A 23,231-nucleotide genomic window follows, 5' to 3' on the forward strand; every position below is an offset into this window, starting at 1 on the left:
TAAGTTTCTGGTAAATGATATGTTTTGGTTGAGCTGACATCAGAGCTAATCACACTTGGTTTGCAAGCTCTGTTTTGATGTTTTGTTTGTATTGCAACAAAGGTTTCTACATGTTTCACTTGGATAGCCGACAGAGTTATATTTTTAAGTTATGACTTCATATATGAGATCGAGTTTTGATTGTGATTAGTATGCGTGATGTGTGGATGGAGAATATGAAGTGAAGATGCAAATTATGTGATTAGAGATTGTATTTGATGCAGATACTTGTCGGAGCCCAAAATTGTATAAGCATTTTTGATGCTACCAGTTAGTTTAGTATAGGACTATAGCTCCATTTTTCTATGTAACTTGATGATCTGTTTTATTATTGAGTAGTGAGCTCTAGTCTGTAGGCTTGAATGCAAATGCATTCCCCTCATTTGTACTTATGCCTTAATAGGACAATTATTACTATGGTAGTGAGTTATTTGTGGGATTCATCGCCATCAGGGTTTTTCCCTTAATTGAGTTTTCTTCGAAAACAAATCATGGTGTCTTGATGTTCATGTTTTGGAGCTTGTTTGGTTTAATTGCAATTACATTCAGTAGTAAGTTGTGGTTTGGATTGAAGAAAGTAAAGAATACTGCTGCGATGTTCACTTCCTCCTCTCGGTGCTTCTTAATCATGACATATGGTATTTGAGCTTGGTTCCTTGGAAAAAGTTTAACAACTTAAAGAGGATCCTTATGACAGTTCCTAGTAGTATTCAGACTTAGCTATTGAAAACTCTTGATGATCTTGACAAAGCTAGTGGTCACATCATTTTCGAAGAAAAATTGAAAGAAGCAGAAAACATCATTGACAGTTTGAAACAACAGCTGAAACAATCCAAAATAAGAGGGAAGATTGATGAGGCCATCTAAGGCCTATTTAGTTCATATTTTTATATGCTTTATATGGTTAAGACTTGAGAACTTTATGAGTTTTTGATATTATTTAGATTGTTTATAGTTATACTGTTATATGTGTGCACTTTGACATTTCTGAGATTGGATTAATATGCTATATATTATACAGTTACATAGAATGGAATGATGTATCTTTCTATCTTGCATCAATTGGGTAGTTCTTCCTATAGCCATGTGACAAGAGCAAAGCTAATATGAGAAATTATTATGAATTTTATCTTGAGTATGTATTGCTATTTTTGCACGCTAATCTTTTGCAAGGAAATGGCGAGTCAGCAATGGAAGAAGAAGTCAACATCAGAAGACAAAGTGTTGATAAGGGAATGGTTGATTGCTATGAGTTCATAATGATCCAATGACCTTGTAGTTATCAGTTATTGTTACGGGCTGAGTCAAAGTGGTTGTCAATCATTATGGAATGGATCTAGAAGCCATGAACTCCTGAATTCATGTGCAAATGAAGTGCAACTTATTCCTGTATTAAAGAATGTTGTGTGTTGTCAATCTTGTCCTATCCCTCGTGTTGGAGGATCCTAGATCTTAGGAGTTCTGTTTTATGTCAATGTTATAAATAAGCTGGAGTTTAGATTCTTGAGTTTAGTTATTCCGTGGGAACTCTTTTGTTATCCAGCAGTAGTGATAAATACAATTCTATTGTTTCAGTATGTACTTATGAGTTGCTCATTAATAAAATGATACTTGCAGTTCTTAATCTTTGAGTCATTATTTATTCATTCTTCTACGGGGGCCCACATGGGAGGTGAACATAGTTCATAGCTAGGTAGGAATCAATCTTTCATTTCTATAGAATAAAAGCATTTTAGAACTCTATTGCTCCTCCAGCTATATGGTAATAGAACTGTTGGTCGTTTCCTGCAGCATAAGTGAATAACTTAGTTTCATACTTGTAGCCTTATTTCTGAGTACCAGGGTAGATTACTATTTCATTTCCTAGCCTAGTGTTTCTTTCAGTATTTTGTTGCAAGGTCTCAATGACATATCAGATGAATTAAAGCATATACTTTGTGGGGATCATTTCAAGTTTACCTCCTTGGTCGATAATTTAATGAGTTTAGTGTGTTATTTTAGTACATTGGTTGACATTGATAAGATGCAAAGTAAATGTAAAGAGGATGTCCAATCCTTAGATACAGAGTTATTATACTGACCAACCAAAGATCTTGTTGACAAGTTATCACATAAAGGAGATACTTCTAATAATGATAAATCTAAAGACTACAAGGAAGTGTTTGAAAGAGAGAACTTGAAAAATGAGATGCAAGCAATGCCAATCAAGATAACTGAGGAAATGGAAGCTAAAAGAACATTTGAATGATCCCTGCAAGCTAAAATCAAAGATTGTTAGAAGCTAAACAGTAACAAATTTTTCTTGAAGAATCTAAGCACAATGAACATGAATTGGAAAGAGTGAATGAGATACTGAGGAGAGATTTGACTAAGGCAAGAGAAACTCAGGAAAAGTTTAGATCTAGCACTAAAAGCCTTGATAAACAAATTGCAAGTCAAGAATTCATGGTGAAAAGCATGATTTGGGTAATGAACAAGGAGAATGTTATAGAACTACTTAAGAAAGGATATATCAGACTGAAGAACCTAAGGAAGTACCTTTGAAGCAAACATATGGGCGAAAATTCAATGGAAATTGTTTTACATTCAACAAACTTGGTCATATGGCAAGGGAATGCTAGAGCAAGTAAAATTCTACACCCTTTTTCGGATATTGCTTTACATGCTGGCATTATGGACACAAATCTAGAGAATGTAGATCCAGAGCAAGACTGGATGTTAAATCTAACGCAAATGGAGGAAACCTACATGCTAAAAACGTGACAACTTTGGGCACATTGCAAGGAATGGCAGGTTAGCACAAATCCGAGTAATCAAAGGTATGTAAATGAAAATGTTGTTTGTTATAAATGCAATAATTATGGACATATTGCTAAGAATTGTAGAGATAGAGATAATAGAACAAGAATGGTTTGGTTAAGAAGAATAGTGCAAACAATGATGATAAAGGAAAGAAGATTGATATAAGTGACATTAGAGATAAGATGAATAATATTTGGATGAGAAAATAATAAATTGATGCTTCCGGACTGATCACATCAATTTTTGGCCAGGATCCCTTGTTTATAGTTAATTAGGTTATAAGACCTAAAGGGGAGTTTTTATTGGAAAGTACATTGGCATCCCTTGAATTGAAGCAATAGATATTGCGAAGGTAATATCAGCTATGAAATACTTTGAAGAAGCTAGATTCAAATTTTTTGACAATTTCATGATCATGTCAAGGATTATAAGCAATTTTTTCATTCACTAGATTTTTCAGCTTTATTTGATAGACAAAGTACGATGATATTAAATGAGTAATCTGATTAGATTTTGGAGTTAAAAAGGCATTTTTGGACTTCTTTCGACACATTTCTTTCTAGAGAACAAGTGTGTAACCTAGTAGGAGATCTCACAAAGATTTGTGTTACCGATCAAACTTGTGGGCAAACCCTAGTGCAAAGAAAAAAGTATGTCTTAGTAGAAATTTTCCAATCTTTCGGTATAGTTAGTTTTTCAGAGAAACCATGTTGTGAATTCAAATTGCACTGATTCAATTCTGTGGAAAATGACTTATGAGGAAAATTTTTGCATGTGCCCCACAACATTTTGCATGTCAAGGATATTCATGCATATGCTCATTGTAAGTTGAAGGAAATTGGATATTATGATATTTATTAGCAATATGAATCGATGTGTGAATAGATTTCTAAAAGACGAGTTCTAAAAATTGAAAGACTTGTGGAACTTAATGAATTGGAATGGATTAAGATTATGTTTAAGAAAGATTCATGGTCATTTCTTTTGGTTGGGAGATCAACTAGTTAAAATCACAAAAGAATTGATTCAAAAAGTCACCTAACTTAGTGTTGCCGGAGAGCAACCAACGTTGAGATCTATAAAGTAAAATTTGTGGAAGAGTTGACTAAATCTTAGTGGGACAAAAGAGCAATGATTGTAAATGACATTATTCAACATTTGTCTCGCTACATTTTGTAGTTGAGGATATTTGTGCATATATGCACTGTTAGTTGGAGGAAATTGGTAACTATGATATTTATCAGCAATACAAATCGATGTGTGAGAATAGAGTTGTAAAAGATGAGTTCCGAAAATTGAAAGAAATTAACCCAATTTTATACAAAGATCTTGTGGAATTTGATGAACCGGAATGGATTTAGATCATTCTAAGCAGTATTCATGACCAGTTATTTTGGTAGGGAGATCAACTAGTTCAAATCTTAAAGGAATTGATTAGAAAGTCATTCGATTCAGTGCTACCAGAGAGGAACCAATGTTGAGATCTATAAAGTAGAAGTTGTGGAAGAGTTGGCTAAATCTCAATGGGGCATAAAAGCAATGACTGTGAATGACATTATTCATCCTGATGTCAAATAGCATCAACGATTCTTGGATACAAAGCTTAGCACAGTAGTAGATTAAACTCAATTTTAGCTACTATTATACATATTCCTTACCAAATGGTGAAAGAAGGTACTCAATTTAATGTTTGCGAGATTTTGAGGAAGCAATTACTGAAATTTCTTAAAAAGATCAAGAAGGATAGATCACAAATATTCAAGTATGGTTCCCTAGTTGTTCACACGTTTATCTAATCGATGAATTTCATTTCTAGTATTACTTGGTAGAAAGACACCCCTGTAACTTCAAATTTCATAAATTTTCTGGATGCAAAACAAAGATCAGATTGATGTATTACTTTCAAGCCAATTTAAGATGTTTCAGAAGACAATGTAGAAGAGAGAGAGGATACTAAAGGAATTAGTAGTGTGTTTTAAGGTTGAGATTAACAAATATTGCATGGAGGCAGTAGAACCAAGGCAAATGTGGATTCTATTGATGGGATATGAAGGGATCCCAAAGCTAGTTGTCAAATATGTTGATGAAATGCTTAAGAATCCTGTTGCTTCAAAGTTTAAGAGGTTTATAACTTAGAAAAGTATGGTGAAGTTCAGAGTGGACTAATAGAGGAGGCAAGGAACAAGAAAATTTGAAAGATTGTTGATGTTGCTGCAGAACAAGCAGGATATAGAAAGGAGCAAATGAAAGAAATGAGGAAGAATCAAGGTAAGGCCGAAGCTATTGATGTAGATAAGGAGTCATTGACTCCTATTTCTATGCCTAGGCCTACTAGGAGTTCAACACCTGTTGCATATACACCTCCAGTGAAGAAGACCACCTCTTCACTGAAAGCTTCTAGACCATAGGAAGTAAAAGCTAAATTTGAGCTTGGGAAAAGGAGATTGAAGCAGAAGGCCAATAGACCAAAGAGGAAGAAGACAAAGAAAGAAGATTCTTCTATGAATCTGATCAGTCAAAAAAGAAGGTCAGGACCGAAGGACTCAAAATAGAAAAGTTGCTACTCACAAGCCTATGAGTGGTTAAGGATGAAAATGTTGTAGATAAAATTCTTGAGAGAGTTGTCAAGCATGGAATACTAGTTGAATTGAAGAAATGTTACCAAGTATTTGAGACAGAAGATAGAAGGAAACTTGAAAAAGGAGTAATAGATAATTTGATTAAATTTAGTAAAACTTTAGTTCAAATACAAGACTAATTGCTTGAATGTTTGTTTAACATACTGGAAGAAAATAGGTTGATTGCTATAGAAGATCGAGAGCTTAGAGGGGCATCTATATCCCGAATGCTCTCGGTAACCAGTTATGATGTGAGAAACAATTATTGGAGCAATCTAAAATTGAGGTTATTGTGAAGAAAAGAACTAATTTGTTGATGGCACAAAGGATTGATGAAATTATCACCGAGACAAATGGTATCATTAACAAGATGATAGTGGAAGGCAGACCATATGTTTTTAATTGTTAATGGAAAGAGCCTAGAACTAAGAGAAGAGAAGATATGAAGTTCATTGATGATCAATTCATTTCTACTATGAAAGTGCTTGATGCATTTATAGTAATAGTTCCTATCATTATGGATGCACATGATGACATAAGCTTTTAGAAGGATGAACATGAGAAGGATCCATTTACTAACCCTAAGAATTTCATAAATAAAGAGAAGACCAAAGAAACTGTGAATGAACCTGAAGGTGAACTAGATAAGCAGATTAATGACATTGAAGTAATGGATATAGAGGTCATCGGAGCAGAAGAGTCTAGAACATATGAGCTTCCAAAGGTGCAGATTACTAAAGAAGGAGAAAGAACAAAGAACATTGAGAAAGATGTTGAGATACTTGATGTGACTGATTACACTTACAACAAGGTAAGTGCATCTATTGGTAAATTTGAGACATTGTTGGCAAGAGATTCTGAAACTCTTGAACTAGAGAATATGGATGAACATGAGCTTATGACAATAATAGTTCTTGCTCAAGCCAAAGCACACGAAAAATCCATAAGCAAGAAAGAGAATGAAAGAAAACTGATTACAAAAGCAGTTGACATTCTTGGAAAGGTGATTCCTATCATTTAGACCAACACTAGTCATTCTCTACCGGATTAGTTAGAAGAACTATTAAATAATTTTCATATTCAATTTGAGAATTTAGAGAAGTGTGCTGACAATAAGGTACAATAGGAGTTTGGAGCAAAGAGATTCATCTATCTTTGTTCTTTAATTGCAAAAGTTAGACAAACCTTCATTAGATGTCAAAATTGTTCATATCGAGAAATATATAGAAAAAGGAAGCAGTATTCTGAGAGCTTTTATAGACCCATTTTCAAAAGTTCTAGATATTGATAAAATAATTCAAGAGAATAAAACTGTACTAGCCAATAAAGCAAAGGAAGATGAAATCATTCAAAAGAATAAAATTGTAATTGAGCAATGAGCTCTATGTGATAGGTTTGGATGCAAGTACGTTCCCCTCTTTTATTCTTAGGCCTTTAACATTGCACTTATTACTGCAATAGTGAGTTGTTTGTTGGTTTCATCCCCATTGGGTTTTTTCCCTTAATTGAGTTTTCCTTGAAAACAAATCGTGATGTTATGATCATGTTTTGGATCTTGTTTGGTTTTATTGCAATTACATTCAATATTAAGTTGTGGTTTGGATTAAAGAAAGTAAAGACTACTGCTGCACCGATTCATCCCCACATCTCAGTGCTTCCCCATCCTAACAAGGCCATGTAGATAACTCAGTAGGAAAGCTCATCTAGGATACAAAACTTAATGATGCATGATTTACTTGAAAATTTTATATAGAGATGATTGGGTGTGGCTAAGGAAGAGCTTATTTCAACCCAAATGCAAGTTGGGATCAAGTGTTGTAAGTTGATTATTGATGGAGACAGTAGAGATTACATAGTGTTCATAGAGATGATGCACAAGGTTGAGTTGAAATTGTTTATACCACATGCCATACAATATCTCTTGTTTGCAAAATGGATAACTTAGAGTGATAGATAAACATTGTTGCATTTTGCATTACACAATACATGGATGAAGTGTGGTGCAAAGAGATCCCAATAGATGCTTGCTATGTGTAATTGTTAGAGTAATAAAGTATTTTCTTATTAATTAAATCATATTGATTTAATTATTAAGTTACTTATTATCTCTAGTTTACTTAAAGTAAACTTTGGGCATATAATAATTAATTCTTTTTTTAATTATTATCATGCAACCTAGGTTAGTTACCTATTAGGGTTTTGATGTCCTTTTATAAGGATTGATCTCTTTGTAATTTATTCATTCACTTTTGATAATAGCAATCTCTATTTTTGCTCATCACGAATGTTTCATCTATGGATTTGGGAATTCTAGCCTCCATAGCTTTTGCTTCTCTCTTTCTGTGATAGGTGTTTGCATGCAGGTGATTCTTGAGAGTTGTGGGGTTGATCTTTCATCAACTTCAACAGTAACTGGGAAGGATTTTATAGTATGATTGATGTCCTATTCATGATAGGCCCAATATCCTTCCAATGAAGAATGAAGGGGACTTAATGCAAAAGTTCAAGGTGGTATTGTTGTTAGCGAAGGAAGGTGGAGGGCTTATAGGATTGCTATGTACTAGTTGTCAAGCCTATGTAGAAAAAGTAGGCAAAGCCACACAATGTGATGCAAAAGTTTGCATTGAAAATTGTCGCACACCACATGCCATACAAATTCTCTTGGTTGCAAAATGGATAATGCATAGTGATAGACAATTATCAAGTTGCATTTTGCATTAGAGAATATGCAGATGGAGTGTGGTGCAAAGTGATCCCACTTGGTGCTTGCTGTGTGTAATTGAGAAGGCTTTGGTGTATGATTGATGTTCTAGATAGGCCTAAGATCCTTCCTATGAAGAATGAAGGGGATTTCATGCAAAGGTTCAAGGTGTTGTTGTTATAAGAAAAAGAGTATCTCAAGGAGGTGGGAGACTTGTAGGATTGTTATGCACTAGTAGTCAAGTCTACATAGAAAGTGTAGATGGAGCCCCCCAAGTCTAACTAGAGCGCTACTGTATTGCTCAAAATTTTTACTGTTGAAACATCCTTGGTTTGGTTCAATTGTGCTTCACCTAAAATAGGATTTTAGCTTCCCATGTACAAGCATATCTTGTTTGTGCTTGGTGTTATGGTAGTTTACTATGTGTAGGCTTAATCGCATGGGCTTTGTTGTGGAGCTTTCTTAATTTTTTAGAATTTTATTTGGTGGATTCTATTCCTTGTCAATGTGTCCTTATGTAACTTGGCCATGTATACGTCCTTTGTGCTAGGGACCTGCTATTGATTGTTTCCACAACTGATTATTCAATGCATATTTTGCAATGATCGACCAATGTTATACCTTGGGAGCTAGTGATTTCATTGGGATTATTCTAGATGATAATGCTTAAATTGTTTGATGGCTCATCACTTTTGGAATGTTAGAGCAATATCATTTGGAATCTATTGAGTGGTCAGATTGTTCTTTGTTATATGAAATCTTTTTGGTTTTGTTATCTTTTAATCACATTTATTTCAGTGAACAATTCCTATCTTAATTGGTAGTGAGAGTGGCATGTGCTATATGGTGGGAAGCTCGAGTCAAATAGGTTTGCGAGGCTTAGATCCTTTGGATGGAAAGAATATTAGGTCTCGCATAGAGATTAGGGTTCAATTATAGTTGCAAAGTCTCTTCACTTGTATACCTATTGCTGGTAGCATAATATGTCTATGTTTCACATATTGGTGGCCCTTTCTACTCTCACCATTTATTTTCTGCTATTTCACTTGATTCCTATTGCTCTCTTCCTTATTTTTCTTGTGTTCGTGTGTGTGCACTTGTTTGATTGTTCAATCAACCTTTGACTTGTATTGTACTAAAGGGGGATGTATTTAGCCAAAGGTGATTACTTAAGGACATGCCATTTTATTAAAAGGATAGCATACTACAAAAGTATTTGGGTTGATGGGTCTATCCACATTCATGTGAAAACTATGACACATTTTTTGGTATGCCATTAACAAGGAATATAATTTAGTTATCATATTGTTTAAAATTCATTTGTATTAAATCTAGCTTAAATTTTATTTGTGCACTTTGATTTGTTGAAAATATTATATTAATAGTGGTAATAAAAAGCTAATGAATTAATTTGCACAAGAGAAGTCTTTGTTGGAGTTTGTAGCTGCAATAGAAATCTTTATCTTTGGGCATTAATTCCGTTACGGTCACATTCAGCTGAAAAGGACATTTATGATAATTGTAATATTAAATACAATGACTTGTGTCATTCATCATGTGTTAAGGCATGGAAATACAAAGAGTTTTATTATTGGAAAGTTCAAGAGACCTTTTGGTGTACAGTGAAGATTCTCTCTTGTGTTATATGTATCACATCTAGCGAAATGCATTGTATCTCGAACATTTTATTATCAATAAAGATTTTTTGTTGGTGTGGCTGGGTTTTTCCCTTCATTTTAGAAGGGTTTTCCCAAGGTATTTCTGTGTTTCTCTTGCATCTTTTCTAGTGTATTTTGTATCTACTTTATGTTTTCCTTACTGTTGTTTATTTGATTTCTAGGCTAAATCTCAACATAGTATCAAAGCCTAAGGTTAGATGACAACAATCATTTGACATGCAAAAAAAAAGTAGCTTCATTTTTTAACCCCACTTGGGGGGTCAAGGGATTGAAACCTATCCTGGTTCAACATTCCTTATCTGAATGTATTTGAGATGATTTATTGTGTGTTACTTTTGTCTTGTTCTGCACTGTGATGTATCTATGTTCGATCCCCTATCCTTTGATTCTAGTTTTGAATTTACATATGGATAGCATCCTCTGGTCGATGATTGAGAGTTCTGATTATATGCATGCTTGTGCGGTTGATTGGAAATTTATTTATTTTTGTAAATCTGCTCCCTGAAAAGCTTGAGTTCTAACGGCTCAATATTGATTTTATTTTTAAGATAAAAAGGATTGAAAGCTTGGTGTTCTTTTTTTCTTCGAAAAAACAGAGTGGCAAAAATATTCTACAGAAGTTTCTTTCTGCATATGCTGCATTGATTGCCGCTTCTGAGTTTTGATGTTTAGTATCATCAATTGTTGAAGCTTAGATTCGATGAAGAGGCTCTGTTATAATGTTTTTGTAGTAGGGAGATTGACACCATTTTTCCATCTCGCACTTCTATGCATTTCGTTCAATCACATCACCATTGAAAATTGCCATTGCAAGAGATTTCTACTCACTTGATAGGTTACTTCAGTTTATAGGATTGTGTCTATATGACTGTTAATCTCAGGAGAGCTGCATCATATTTTTGTATCACTGTAATTGTGAATAGTTTTGCATATTTTTTCCTTATTATCATAGAGTTCATGTTTTGAGCCTTTCACTGTTACCGTGGGTCTCTTATGTGGCTTCTCAATTTTGATGGTGAATCAATATATGTTTTTTGTTTTGTCGCTGTAGATGCCATCAGTTCTTGAAATACTGAAGATGGTATTCGTTAGGTCATTTGTGTCTTTGTATTCTCATCACTTGATTGATATCATTCAAGCTTGAAGATCTGTGCGCATGCGGTCTTGATCATCTTCCTATGCGTCTTCCCGACTTGGAAGTCTTAGTGTTTTTGTTGTCTTTTGTTTGTTCTAGAGATGCATGATTTCTATCTTATTCCTGTCGCCTTATGAGAAATCATTCCTTGGAGGTGTTAACAGTCTATAATAACCATCGACTCTTGGTCTTTTATGCAACCTCTTTGTTTTTTAATGATTTGCGATGGAGATTTAAATATTTCTTGCTCGCATCTTCTTGTTTTATTCTCAATCTCAGCACCCACCTTGGTTGTGTCACGAGAGCAATTAACACTAACTTGGAAATTCCACCTAAGAGAAAATCTTGTATCAAGTTCAAAGTAGACAGAGGCATTGAGAATTTCATGGAGACTCTTTTCTGAAGCTTTATACCAGACTAATTGTGATTAAAGCTATTGAAGGGAGTTTGATTTTCTTACTTCAATGTTTTTTATTGTATTAACTCTTAAGCACTCTATATTAATATAGATATTATATTTGTCACTTTAATGGGAATAGTGTAAAGCACTAATTGGTTTGATGAATCTATCTTGATAAGGATGCATTGGGATAAATTGGCATAATGAATGTGGAAATGTTGGTTGCAGTCTTGGACTGATTTGATATCTTCATAAAAGTGGGAAGATCATATACAGGTGGAGATTTTTCGTTCATAGAGGGAGATGTTTTTAGATTCAAAAGGAGATGTTCAGCCTCAAAGGGAGGTAACATCAACTATCTTATTGTGGTTGTTCTTGTTGAGAGGGAGTGTTCATGGAATCCCCTTCATTCTCATATATGCTTGTGATGCTTGTGGTATTTGTAAAATTTGAGATTTAAATGGAACTAAGTCTTGTCTTTTTATGCTTCTTTCTATTCTTGTGTGAATAAATGAGATTGTAAGAATCAGTTATGATAACTCTTTGGCTTTGGGAGTGGTCATCATGTGGAGAGAATCGATGATGACATCACGTGGAGAGAATCTGTAATGGGAGTTTGATGTCATGTTGAGTGATTCCATGATAATTCACGTGGAGAGAATCCGTGATTAAAGGCTTAGTTGGGATTCACGTGGAGAGAATCTGTAATAGGAGTTTGATGTCATGTTGAGTGATTCCATGATAATTCACATGGAGAGAAAGGCTTAGTTGGGATTCTTACAACTCTATCATGTTGAGTGATTCTGTGATTATTAACAATGAGTAAATTGTTCGCTTAGTGTCACGTTGAGAGATTCCATGACAACATCATGAAAGCTGATTGTGTTTCTCGCTGGTTTTATGTTGAGTGATTCCATGAAATTTTATAAGATCTATTTGATTAGATTTTATCATTAACATTTTGGTTGCAACCTTGTGTGACTATTCAACTATAGATTTCTCTCTCGCAAAGAGGGAGTGTTGGAGTTTGTAGTTGTGATAGACTAATTTTGTTACAGTCACCTTCAGCTGAAAAGGATGTTTATGATAATTGTAATATTAAATGCAATGACTTGTGTCATTCATCATGCGTTCAAGGCACGGAAATACGAAGAGTTATATTGTTGGAAATTTCAAGAGACCTTCAAGTGTATAGTGAAGAGTCTCTCTTGTGTTATATATATCGCATCTTGCGAAATGCATTGTAACATTTTATTATCAATAAAGAAGACCTTTTGTTGGTGTGGCTGGTTTTTCCCTTCATTCTAGAAGGGTTTTCCCAATATATTTCTGTGTTTTTCTTGCATCTTTTTTGGTGTATTTTGTATCTGCTTTATGTTTTCCTTAATGCTGTTTATTTGATTTCTAGGCTAAATCTCAACAATCTTGTGTTGTAAACAGACACCCCATTGCAAATGCAGACCCCCACTTTTTCTTAGTGGTTTGGTGAATTTTCTTAGGATAGTTTGAGTTTGGCAAACATTGTGAGGTCTTTGACCTTAGAATCAAGCAATATCCTCCTTTCCATGTCAAAGAGAACAATTTGGGCTTTAGAGTGAAACACCTAAGATCAAGTCATAGAACAACTTGACAATGCAGGGGGTGAGAGACCAAACACTTGGAAACAATGAATGAATGTGAGGTGTAAGGAAACTCCAAATTTACAAATGAGAATCCTTGCAAAGTTAGTAATTCCTTGAAATGAAAATGAAAATTCTTGTAAAATTAGGAATTCCAAATCAACTAGGTGAAAATCTTCAAGAGAAACTAAGAAATCACAAGAGAATTTTGTAATTTTCTATTTCATTTATTTGCCCAACCATGTGGCATGAAGTTGCAATCCTTCTTTGTCCATATCTCTCTTTGCTCATCAATTGTGGCTTTCATATCACTCACCTTTTGACACAAATGGAGCCCTTTATCTTCTCATCATTAGGGGCTTTGGATCTCATCCACCGAGTAGTAATAGCATCCACCATGTTCAACCAATAAGTATACATGTGTGGATATAAAGGAAGTTTTAAATAAAACACTAAGTGTTGCCTTTGCATACCACGCTTTTCGATTTGTTGGATAGACATTTCCTAAGAAGATATAACACAAATAAATTAAATAAACATCTTAAAGTTAAATTTGACATTTCTTTTAGGGCGGGGGCCCTAGCTCGGTTGGCTAAATCTTCCCTGTTGCAGGGGGTTGGTCACGGGTTCTAGTCTCCCCCGTCCTTGTGGTACCGGTGGGCATGTCGCGCCAGCGCTACCGGTCACGTAAAAAAGTTTACCAGGCGCACTGCAGTTTATAGGGGGGCCGTGTTGCACCGATTCCTGCAGTCTAAAAAAAATAAAATTTGACATTTCTTTTAATATAAAATATCAAGAGAGAGAATAAAACTATATGTTTCAAAATGAAAAAAAGGATTTTTGGTTGTGTGGAACAGAATGGTGCATTAGAACCGATAGTCTCCAATTACACTTTTAGCCACATCATGTTATTCTTTGTTCCAACTCATGGAAGTAACAGTTGGGAACCTGAAGTAGTGTGTGGCAAAATATAAATATGTGAATCTGACCTAGATGTGCAAAATCTAGGCCTAACGCTAACAATAACACTACCACCACTACTACCACTATCCCTACCTGTACCTGAAGATGAAACAAAATGGAGGAATGGAAGAAGGTTCTCCATTTCCACCAATGGTTGACATCTCATCTCTTTTCCTCTTTCTTAGTTCTATTTTCTGCTCAAAGGTTTTTAATTGAACTTGCATTTCATCCATAACATCAACAGATACATGGGCATGATTTAGCATCTCAACTTATCATGTCAATGTAGTATTGTTGTTTCGTATATCCTATTGTTTATTCTTTGGCAACCTTTTTGGCTATAAGATAAGTCTTATTCTTAAGCTCATAGTTGTGCATAGATGAACTTTCACACGACTGTTCAAGCTCTTATTCCACATTGCCTACAATTCCAACAATAATACCCACTGTTAGGAAGCTTCTCAATCATGATTTTATGTTGCAAAAGAATAAATGAGGTCTTCACATGTGGGGTAACTGAATTAGAACTAAATGTATGAACATAAAATTAAAAAAAATCACAAATTTACAACCCTGCAACTTTAAAAAGTAAAGAATAACTTGCATCTTAAAACCTACTAGGTATAAAGTTCAGATTAATTTCTAAAAAAACAAAATATCTTGAATTTTTTTTGTTCAAAACTTGAAAAAATTACAAGATTCATTCACCTTTGATAGATGAAACCATAGCAGCAAAAATCTTTTGAGGAAAATTGGCAGACCTAAGGCATAAGATTTTTTGATAAAAATGGGTTTAAAAAATGGGAAAATTTGTAGAAAAAGAGACAAAAATTACATTTTTTTAATTTTTAGGGCATCTCCATAGCATAGAGATATAGATCACAATTAAAATAGAGAGTTTAATCTATGAATGGTAGAAAATATTTTTCTGTTGTTTATATTCATCTCATTGATTACATTGCATTGCACTAAAATTGGCATCCATATTTTTCTATGTAACTTGTTTTTCTAGTCCCGATTTTGAGGGAAGCAAGATAATTCAGCAACATTAGGTAAGGTGCAGACTCTTTGTCTAATGAAGTGGTTGTAGATAGACATTTTCCTTTACTGGTCTGAGAATGTTAGAAAAATAACAATAGGGCTATATGACATTGGAAAAATGATTATGTAGTCCGATTGGAATCTAATGTGAATCTAAAATTCTTTGAAACAATATAAGATGCATTTCTTTCTAAAAATTAGAACAGCGGTATTTCAATTAAATACATGGGCAGGAATGCCCAATAGAGTATTTTTTTAAGAGTTATTGCAAAGCTTGAAGAACCTACTTGTTGAGCATGCTTCTTGGGAGGTTTCATCTTTGCAGCTCCATGCTTTCTCGAGTTCTTCCCTCATAGGACTATTGTGCATTGATCTCTGACTTGGGATTTGGCAATTTCACCCATTTTATTTCATATTTATTTATGCTGAATCCTTAGTTACTGTTTTGTAATCAAGTGCCCTCTATCATTGTACTTCTCTATTGAAACCGAGTCTACCTTCGGAACCCCATGGAGATGATATTGGCTGTTCAATTATGAGCACAAAATGGCCAAATTTACATGCAAAAAAGCAAGTTTTCAAGTTAAAATCAAGAATTGTTATAGCCCTCGTAAATTTATATTGCCTTTGAAATGTAGAAATGAAGACTTTTATTTATGTTGTATATTGTTTGCACAGAAGGAAATTATCTTACCCACTTTGGTTCTATACAGTGTCATCAGATGCTCCTATTATACCTCTTTTTGGGTGGTTTTCTGGTACAGAGTACGATATTCAATAAAGAAAGAGAACAAAATAAAGAAAAGCCAGTGGTTGATCACTTTGATTTAGACATATCCCTTTTGGATCGAAAGGTAATATGAAACCGAGTCTACAAAAGGTAGGGAAGGCTGAAGTGAGAAGGTTAAGTAGTTTTTGTATATATCATAACTATAGGAATTTAAATGAATCATTACAAAATGAAAACTTTAGTTGACATGGCTGTAGCAATTTGCAGACAATATATAGAGCCAGTTAAATCATATATTTTTCAACATATTTGGTGGCTATGGCTTCAACAGCTTCTCCAGCTGTAGCTGCAATACATCACAATTTTGTTGTTGGAAGATATCCAACCAAATCTGTTGCAATTTCACTGCTGGGAGAGATCACGTGGCCCCCTTTTTATCATTTTTTGGTGCATTTTAGGGTTTCATGGGTCGTGGCAAAGGTACACAATTTTTTGCCAGATTGATTGTGATTTTCAATGCAATTTTTTACAGATGAATCTTGATTTGAATTGTTATTAATTATTGACCAGGAGTCAGCTATTTTTCCACTAAATTGGGTAAAATCGTTGAGATGTCTGATTTTTTGGAAATCGTTATTAATCGAGTTCTTTCCCAAATTTCTGCTTCTATGGATAAAAATTCCTTGTGTAGTTCTTCAAGTGCTATTAGTGTAGGTGTTTCTCTCCCATAGCCATCACCTTTGAAGTACAAATGCAGCAACCTTAAAAAAACAATGGCATTTTGTAGGCAAAAATTGCTGTTTTAATCACCTTTTCTTTGAGTAGTTCTTTAAGTGCTATTAGTGGGGGTTGTTCTCTCCCATAGCCATCACCTTTGAAGTACAAATGCAGCAACCTTAAAAAACAATGACACTTTGGAGGCAAAAATTGCTGTTTTAATCATAGTTGGAAAACTTGCAAGAGCCAAAAACTCACCAAGGTCTGAAAAATAAATTTGGGGAAAACTCGGCCAGTTTTCAGCAAAGACTCAGCAACTTCAAAAATTGCTTCAATTTAATTAGAAATGCATTTTTTTGCAAAATTCAACTAGAAGATACTTCCAATGAGTCAATAAATGAGAACACAAAACAAACAAGCTTAGGCTAGATATATTTAAACACAAAGTGGGTACAAAATTGCATTCTCCTGAGCAAGACTCATAGCTGGAAGCAAAATAATAAATAATTTATGTAAAACTAAAATTAAATACATAATTTTAATTACATCTTCCTCTTCTCAGTTCTAATAAAAACTAAGGGAGGGATAGAACTAGAGGGTCTAATCTTAGAAGTCTGCATTAGCCACGATTGCCTTCTTGCTCAGTATGTCTGACAGCTTGTGGCTTGTTCTCAATCCTAGATATATCAGGGCCTCTAGCTTCTCCTGGCACTACCAGTGACTATTCATTCAACTCAATGTCATCCAGCGTGAAACCAAATCCATGCCTTCCTCCATAGCCTACCTCTTCAAATTGTTGATGTCATCCTCTTCAAAAACTCCTCTCCAAACCCGCTGCAAACGTGTTTCAAACCTGCCTCAAGTCTGCTTCAATTGATCAAAATTAGTTTGCAAGTGTTTGGAAGACTTTTCCCCTCTCAGCAAAATACAAGTGAAGAAATGAGAAATGAAATTGATTTGGACTGTTTTTTGCCTTTAATTGCTGTCATAAAACTACGACACAAGTACTCCAAGTTCTTGCCAGAATTTCTGCAAGTTTTTGGCACCAGTAAAAGTCATAAAAACTCACCAAGCCAGAAAACTCGGCCAATTTTTGCAACTCGGAGAGTACTCTGCCAGTAGTCCATCTACGGTTTTAATCACCTTTGTTTGCTAGTGAAGGAAAAAGAGTCAATTACACTCACTTTAGAGAGACATTAGGCATTTAGGAGGATTTTGTTTTTAATAAGGTTAATAAAGATTTTTTTTCTCACTTTTTTTGCTGGGTGGCCCTTGGGTTAGCATGGCTGGACCTGTGTTCCATCCCAATTCCATGTTGGGCTCATACTGGTATGGGCTGGGGGAAAGTGGGGCTCAGAGAACCTAGTAGCATAGTTCTTTCACATGAAAATTGTCAGGGATTTTTGGCTTAGCAACAGAGAGTTAGCCCTTGGGTAGCATGGCTTCTCCTGGGTTCCAACCCAGTTCCACCTTGGGCTCATACGGGTAAGGCATGGGGAAAGGGGGGTTCAGCAGAAACTAGTAGCATAGTTCTTTCACATGAAAATTATATGGGTTTTTGGGCTAACAGCAGAGAGTGTTAAGTTGAGTATCTTCTATCTAGAGATGTTTTTAGTCATCATGGCTTGAGAATTTTTTCAAACTTTGTTCAAATTGTTCAAAAAAGAAATCATTTATATGCAATGATCATAGTGGACATAATTGAGAAAAAGCTATGATGTTAATAATGTTGTATGAGTTTTACTAACATAGTTCTTTCACATGAAAATTCTCTGGGTTTTTTGGCTAACAGCAGTGTTAAATTGAGTATCTTCTATCTAGAGATGTTTTTAGTCATCATGGCTTGAGAATCTCTTTGTTCAATTTGTACAAAAAAGAAATTATTTATATGCAATGATCATAGCAGACATAATTGAGAAAAAGTTATGATGTTGCTAGTGTTGTATGAGTTTTACTAACATTGTCTGAGTTGCCATCAACTTTGTAAAAGTTAATGTAATAATTGTTACAGTCTCTGATTGCTTACCGGATTACCTGTTGATCATGTAACTTGTTGACATTATACTTAGGCAATATGAATGTTTGCAAGGTGGTCAGAGACAGCGTACAGTGAATACATCAATATTAATCATTGCCTAGACATTGCTCACACCTTTATTGACATTTTAGATAATATATGCATTTAACAATGTTTCAAATAATATATGCATTTAACAATGTTTCAACTTTTAAATGTCATACTAATAAAAAATTACACGTTTATTTTTTGACTTTTCAAATTGTTGCATGGACATATTCATAATGCTTCGTTTCCTGGGGTCTATGGGAAATAACCGTATCTGTATTGGTATCTGCATCCTGATAAGTTAGCAGTGTTAATATGTACAAATTACATTTTGTTTTCTTTCTATTACTCAGAACAATAGACCAATGGAATAAATAATTACATATGGTACATAGTGACACACTACCACTTTCTTTGGTTATGAAAGCATTTCACTTAAAGTAATAGAAGACTACATATAAAGTTCTGTTTGAATCCTTATTGTTTACAGTTTGGGTTAGCAAATTGCACCTTACTCACCATTTTTTGTTTTGGATGATGAATGAATCAAGTGTTCCTTTGGAAATTTTACTGACAAGAATTAATGCAAGAGCATAAAGTGCTAGTCTGGTGTTTGGAATTTTTGGAATGAAGAACAAAATATCCTAGTTTTCTTTGTATTTCTAGCTAATGGACTCAAGTTACCTATTCTACGTAGTTGGTCAATAAAACATGGATATTATGATCCTTGGAAACGTAAAGTTACATTGTGAGTAGAGCAAACAATAGCATTGCGATTTGCAAAAATGGAAACAAATAAATGCCTATTTTCAACTCAGTTTGAATTAATGTATTTATCTTGGTATCTAAATTAAGCTAATACTTTTGTTGGTGTTGCAGAGAGGTTATCATGGGGTAATAGTGCTGGGCTTATAGCACGTGGTGACAGGGGTTCATTTAATAGACAAGAGGTTGACAGTAGGTCCTTAGGGAAAAAGAGGGATTCCTCAACTTCAAACAGTAATCATATTTTGCAAGATCGGCTTCAGATTAGTGTAGACACCCTGGAAAACTCACGTGGATCCAAGGTATGCCTTTTTTTAACTTGCATGTTGCCAATCATTTTATATGTGCCTTGAATTACTGGAATTTTAGCATGCGTTTATTTTACTATTTCTTTGTAGTCTTTTCATGCATGTTTTTGTCCTGTATCTGAAATTGAATGGCTTTTTAGCTTAAAGCTGTTTAAATATGAAATATAATTTGCTTGAAACTGACAAGTAATTTTATTTTTATGTTTATTGGCATTTTATATATCATAGGTATGTCGCCTGGATGAAAAGCGAGGAAGACATTTTGATGTTCCAACAGCTTTAGATGATTTCCATGTGCCCATGCAGCCACCCAAGCAAACTTCAAATTGTTCAACTCTGCTGCAGACATCTATGCACAAGCCTGATTTTATGGCACTAAGCAAATTGGAGCGTCCAGTTTCATTGAATATGGCAGCTTATGGTCTTTCACATTTAAGGCAATGTGGAGGTTTTCCTGATATGAATTATTCTAGTGCATCTGGGGACATTACTAGCATGCCGTCATCGTTATCAAGGCCTGCAGCTGATGAAGGTTCCCGAACTGGATTACAAATTTCTGGTTCAGGAAGCCTCATAAATGTCCCTAACTCAACTGCTGACAGAAGTACAGGTGTACCAGGAATATCAGTAGGAAGAACAAAATTCTCATCTCAAAGTGCAGGGTCAGACCCCGGCATTCCAAAAAGGTAGAATATTTTATATATAAAAGCCTCTAATTGCTCATTAAATGATTAAGAGAATGTCGAGTTATGTTGGCTTTGAATGTTCATTTTGTTATTGGGTTTCGTGATGGAAATTTCAATTTGGTGTGTATAGAAGGAATCTCAATTGTTTCTTTTTTTCTGTCTATTCAGCCATCAGATTGCTGCATCTACAAGTCGTCAGTTGACTGTATTTTATGGTGGACAAGCCCATGTTTTTGACGATGTACCACCTGGAAAGGTGAGTAAGCCAATTCTGTAAAATTGTACTTGGGAATGTCAGCATCTGATTAATTGTGCTGTATTTGTGCCAGGGCATGTAGAAGTTTGTGTATTCAGAAACCGTCATTCTTTTTGGTCCATCTATTGGCAATTCAATTATGCAAATATTGCCAATTCTAGATGAGAAGGAACGAAGTTGAAATCGGTTGTCCTCTTGGTGTAGATGTCTTTTTCTTCTAGTAAATTTATGAGCAGATTTCTCTTCTGCCAGTCTTTCTTCAATATAGTTTTGAAGTTTTCCCATTTTCTCTAGTGTGGTATTTGTGTTGGCAGTTTTGCGAGACATTCACTAATTTTTGCAATTTGGTTGTGGATGGACGTATCCTTGCTGGAAAGCATCAATTTTCATGACACTATCTATTCAGTTAATAAATATTAAATCATATAGAAAATTGTTATCAATCTTTGCATTCATTTGTCTTTCTTTGCTTCAAATGTTTTCCACGTCTTGCAGTTTTTTTTCTAAAATCTCAGTTCTTTGGGTATCTGATTACGAATTTTAGTTCTTTGATTCAAATTTTACATTTAACATTCACTGCATCTCTGCAGCACACTGACCTATCCATCTAGCAGGCTTGAACCTCTTGAACTGGGATGGGGCTTCTCTTGTTGGCAAAGGGGACATGAGTTAGTTACAATCAATATGAATGTGGTCTGGTTCAAGCTGCATCAGTAAAAAATTGTTTTGATTTCGTTTCCTTGATTTCCAGTAACAATTTTTTTTTCTTCATCTGTAAAATCAGGCAGATGCCATAATGGCCCTAGCTGGATCAAATGGACGGTCATGGTCGACTACTTATACTCCCTGGCACAAGTCATCCGAGCGCAATGGTTTGATTACAGGACCAGAAAGACAAAAGAATGAGGATGAAATAAGGAGCGGGAGAAGAGGCCTATGATGGTTGAACCCTTGGGGTTGACAGCAACAATATAATGGTGGGCCTAGTTTTCTCATTATTTCTCTATTTGACTCCCGTTGGTTACAGTGCTTTGGCATATCTGAATGAGGGAACTTGCATGCAGACTGTCTGTCAAAAATGGTAATAACTATTTTATCTTAGGGGTGATCGGCATATGATGTGCAATGTAGACATGATAATCTTTAACAGAGTGCAACTGCTATAAAAACAGAGAAACAGATCTTAGCATCTAATCTTGTGGGGGAATAGGCTTCATCACGGAGCAATTTCTAGCTTTATACAACTTGTATGGGAAGGGAGTGAAACAAGGCTGTAATCTAAATGTACGTCAGAAAGGCCTTAGGTGGAATGATATTTGAGAATGTAAGAGCGTTGCTTTAAATGACTCTTATTTCCACAAATTCCATGATGTTAGATTTGAATAGAAAAATTGTTGGTCATATGTGAAGTAATTTCAATGCTTTATAGTTTTGTCCATTCTCTGCTGCTCTATATTTTACCATCAATTAGCTGCCCATAAGATTGATGGCTTCTATGGGGGATATTATTTCACGTTTTCTGTTGGTATATTCACATCCTATATTCAAATTTGCAGGTCAATCGGTAATTAATTTAATTGTTTGAATTCAATTTGAAGTCGAACAGGAGTTTGACACTCAAAAGATTGCAGTTAGGCTGGGGTCCCACGAGGGAGGCTTAAGCTCTATTTTTGAGGTAGCGGGTGATTCCATCAACAAAATTTTATTTTGCTATAGAATTATCTGGAATCTTCTAAAAAATAGGAGCCCCTACTTTTTAGCAAGTGGGTGAAAAGGTTGTGGGGCTAGGAATTGCCCCACCAACTTAGGGATGCTTTTTGCCGTTTGTCAATTTAAGATTTTTGTTATTAGAAGGAATCTATTTTTTTAAAGTTATTTTTATGTACAAAATAGAGAAGAGGGAAGTAATTATTTTCATAAGACCACCAGCTTCCTAAAATTTTGGAGCTTAATTTTGTAAGCTGAAGTAGGCCAACATAATTCATGAGACGGCTAGGTATACAAAATTTCTAAAAAATAGGAAGCAGTTCAAGCTCTATCTTTTAGAAGTCCCCTTCCATTCCACTGCAATTACCAGTCATTTTCACAGTTTTCTATTTTTAATAAAAAGTAGTTGTCATCTATATGATCTATTTGTAGACTTATTTTTGCAGTTAAGAGGCAGAAAATACAAAGCATTAGTAGACCATAGTTTTTTAAGATTAGAACATTTTAAATATTGTTTTGAAGTTTTTGAATAAATTTATTTATATTTAAAATTTGAAAGAACAATGAGGATTTTTTCAATTCAGTTTATATCATATTGACTGCATGGCCTACTTTATGTTTTGCACACTAGTTTTCAGGAAAAAAAAATCAATATTTTTGAATGATTGGGTCTCTATGTATCATACTTGTTTTGTTTTATCACAACATGCTACTTTTGAAATGAAATAGGACGTTAGTTTAGTCCTCTCATCTTTAAATAATGAGGACCATGCAAAAGTGTCTAAATTGTCTCAGCAAAACAATAAGCCTAGATCAAATTTCATTACATTGAATCACACATATATCATTTTGTAGGTATGGTTGGATGAAGTTTAGGAAGGTAGGATTTAGATAATTTTTTTGATTCTTTAACTAATAATATTGTGAGCATAGATAAATTTAGGTAAGTCTAAGGTCTTCTAAGTCTAAAGTGATTAAATTATGATGCTGAAACCTCTCC

General features: G+C 34.6%; 1 protein-coding gene across 8 annotated transcripts in view; it reads left to right on the top strand.

Annotated features, from left to right (window-relative positions):
- LOC149551133 (uncharacterized) overlaps window positions 1–21,925 on the top strand; it is an 88,526-nt gene extending 66,601 nt beyond the window's left edge. For 6 of the 8 annotated variants that reach the window (XM_089786694.1, XM_089786696.1, XM_089786692.1 and 3 more), the window contains 4 exons: window positions 19,389–19,576; window positions 19,811–20,268; window positions 20,437–20,524; window positions 21,309–21,925. In XM_089786694.1, coding sequence (XP_089642820.1) covers window positions 19,389–19,576; window positions 19,811–20,268; window positions 20,437–20,524; window positions 21,309–21,464 — 890 coding nt within the window. In that variant the 3' untranslated portion in view covers window positions 21,465–21,925. The remainder of the gene's footprint in view (window positions 1–19,388; window positions 19,577–19,810; window positions 20,269–20,436; window positions 20,525–21,308) is intronic. The other 2 variants (XM_089786700.1, XM_089786699.1) reach the window with 1 other exon arrangement.
- The last annotated feature ends 1,306 nt before the right edge of the window (window positions 21,926–23,231 follow it).

Source organism: Cupressus sempervirens, chromosome 6 (assembly GCF_028749045.1).
Source record: "Cupressus sempervirens isolate cs-2001-9-10 chromosome 6, ASM2874904v1, whole genome shotgun sequence".
Lineage (NCBI taxonomy): Eukaryota > Viridiplantae > Streptophyta > Pinopsida > Cupressales > Cupressaceae > Cupressus > Cupressus sempervirens.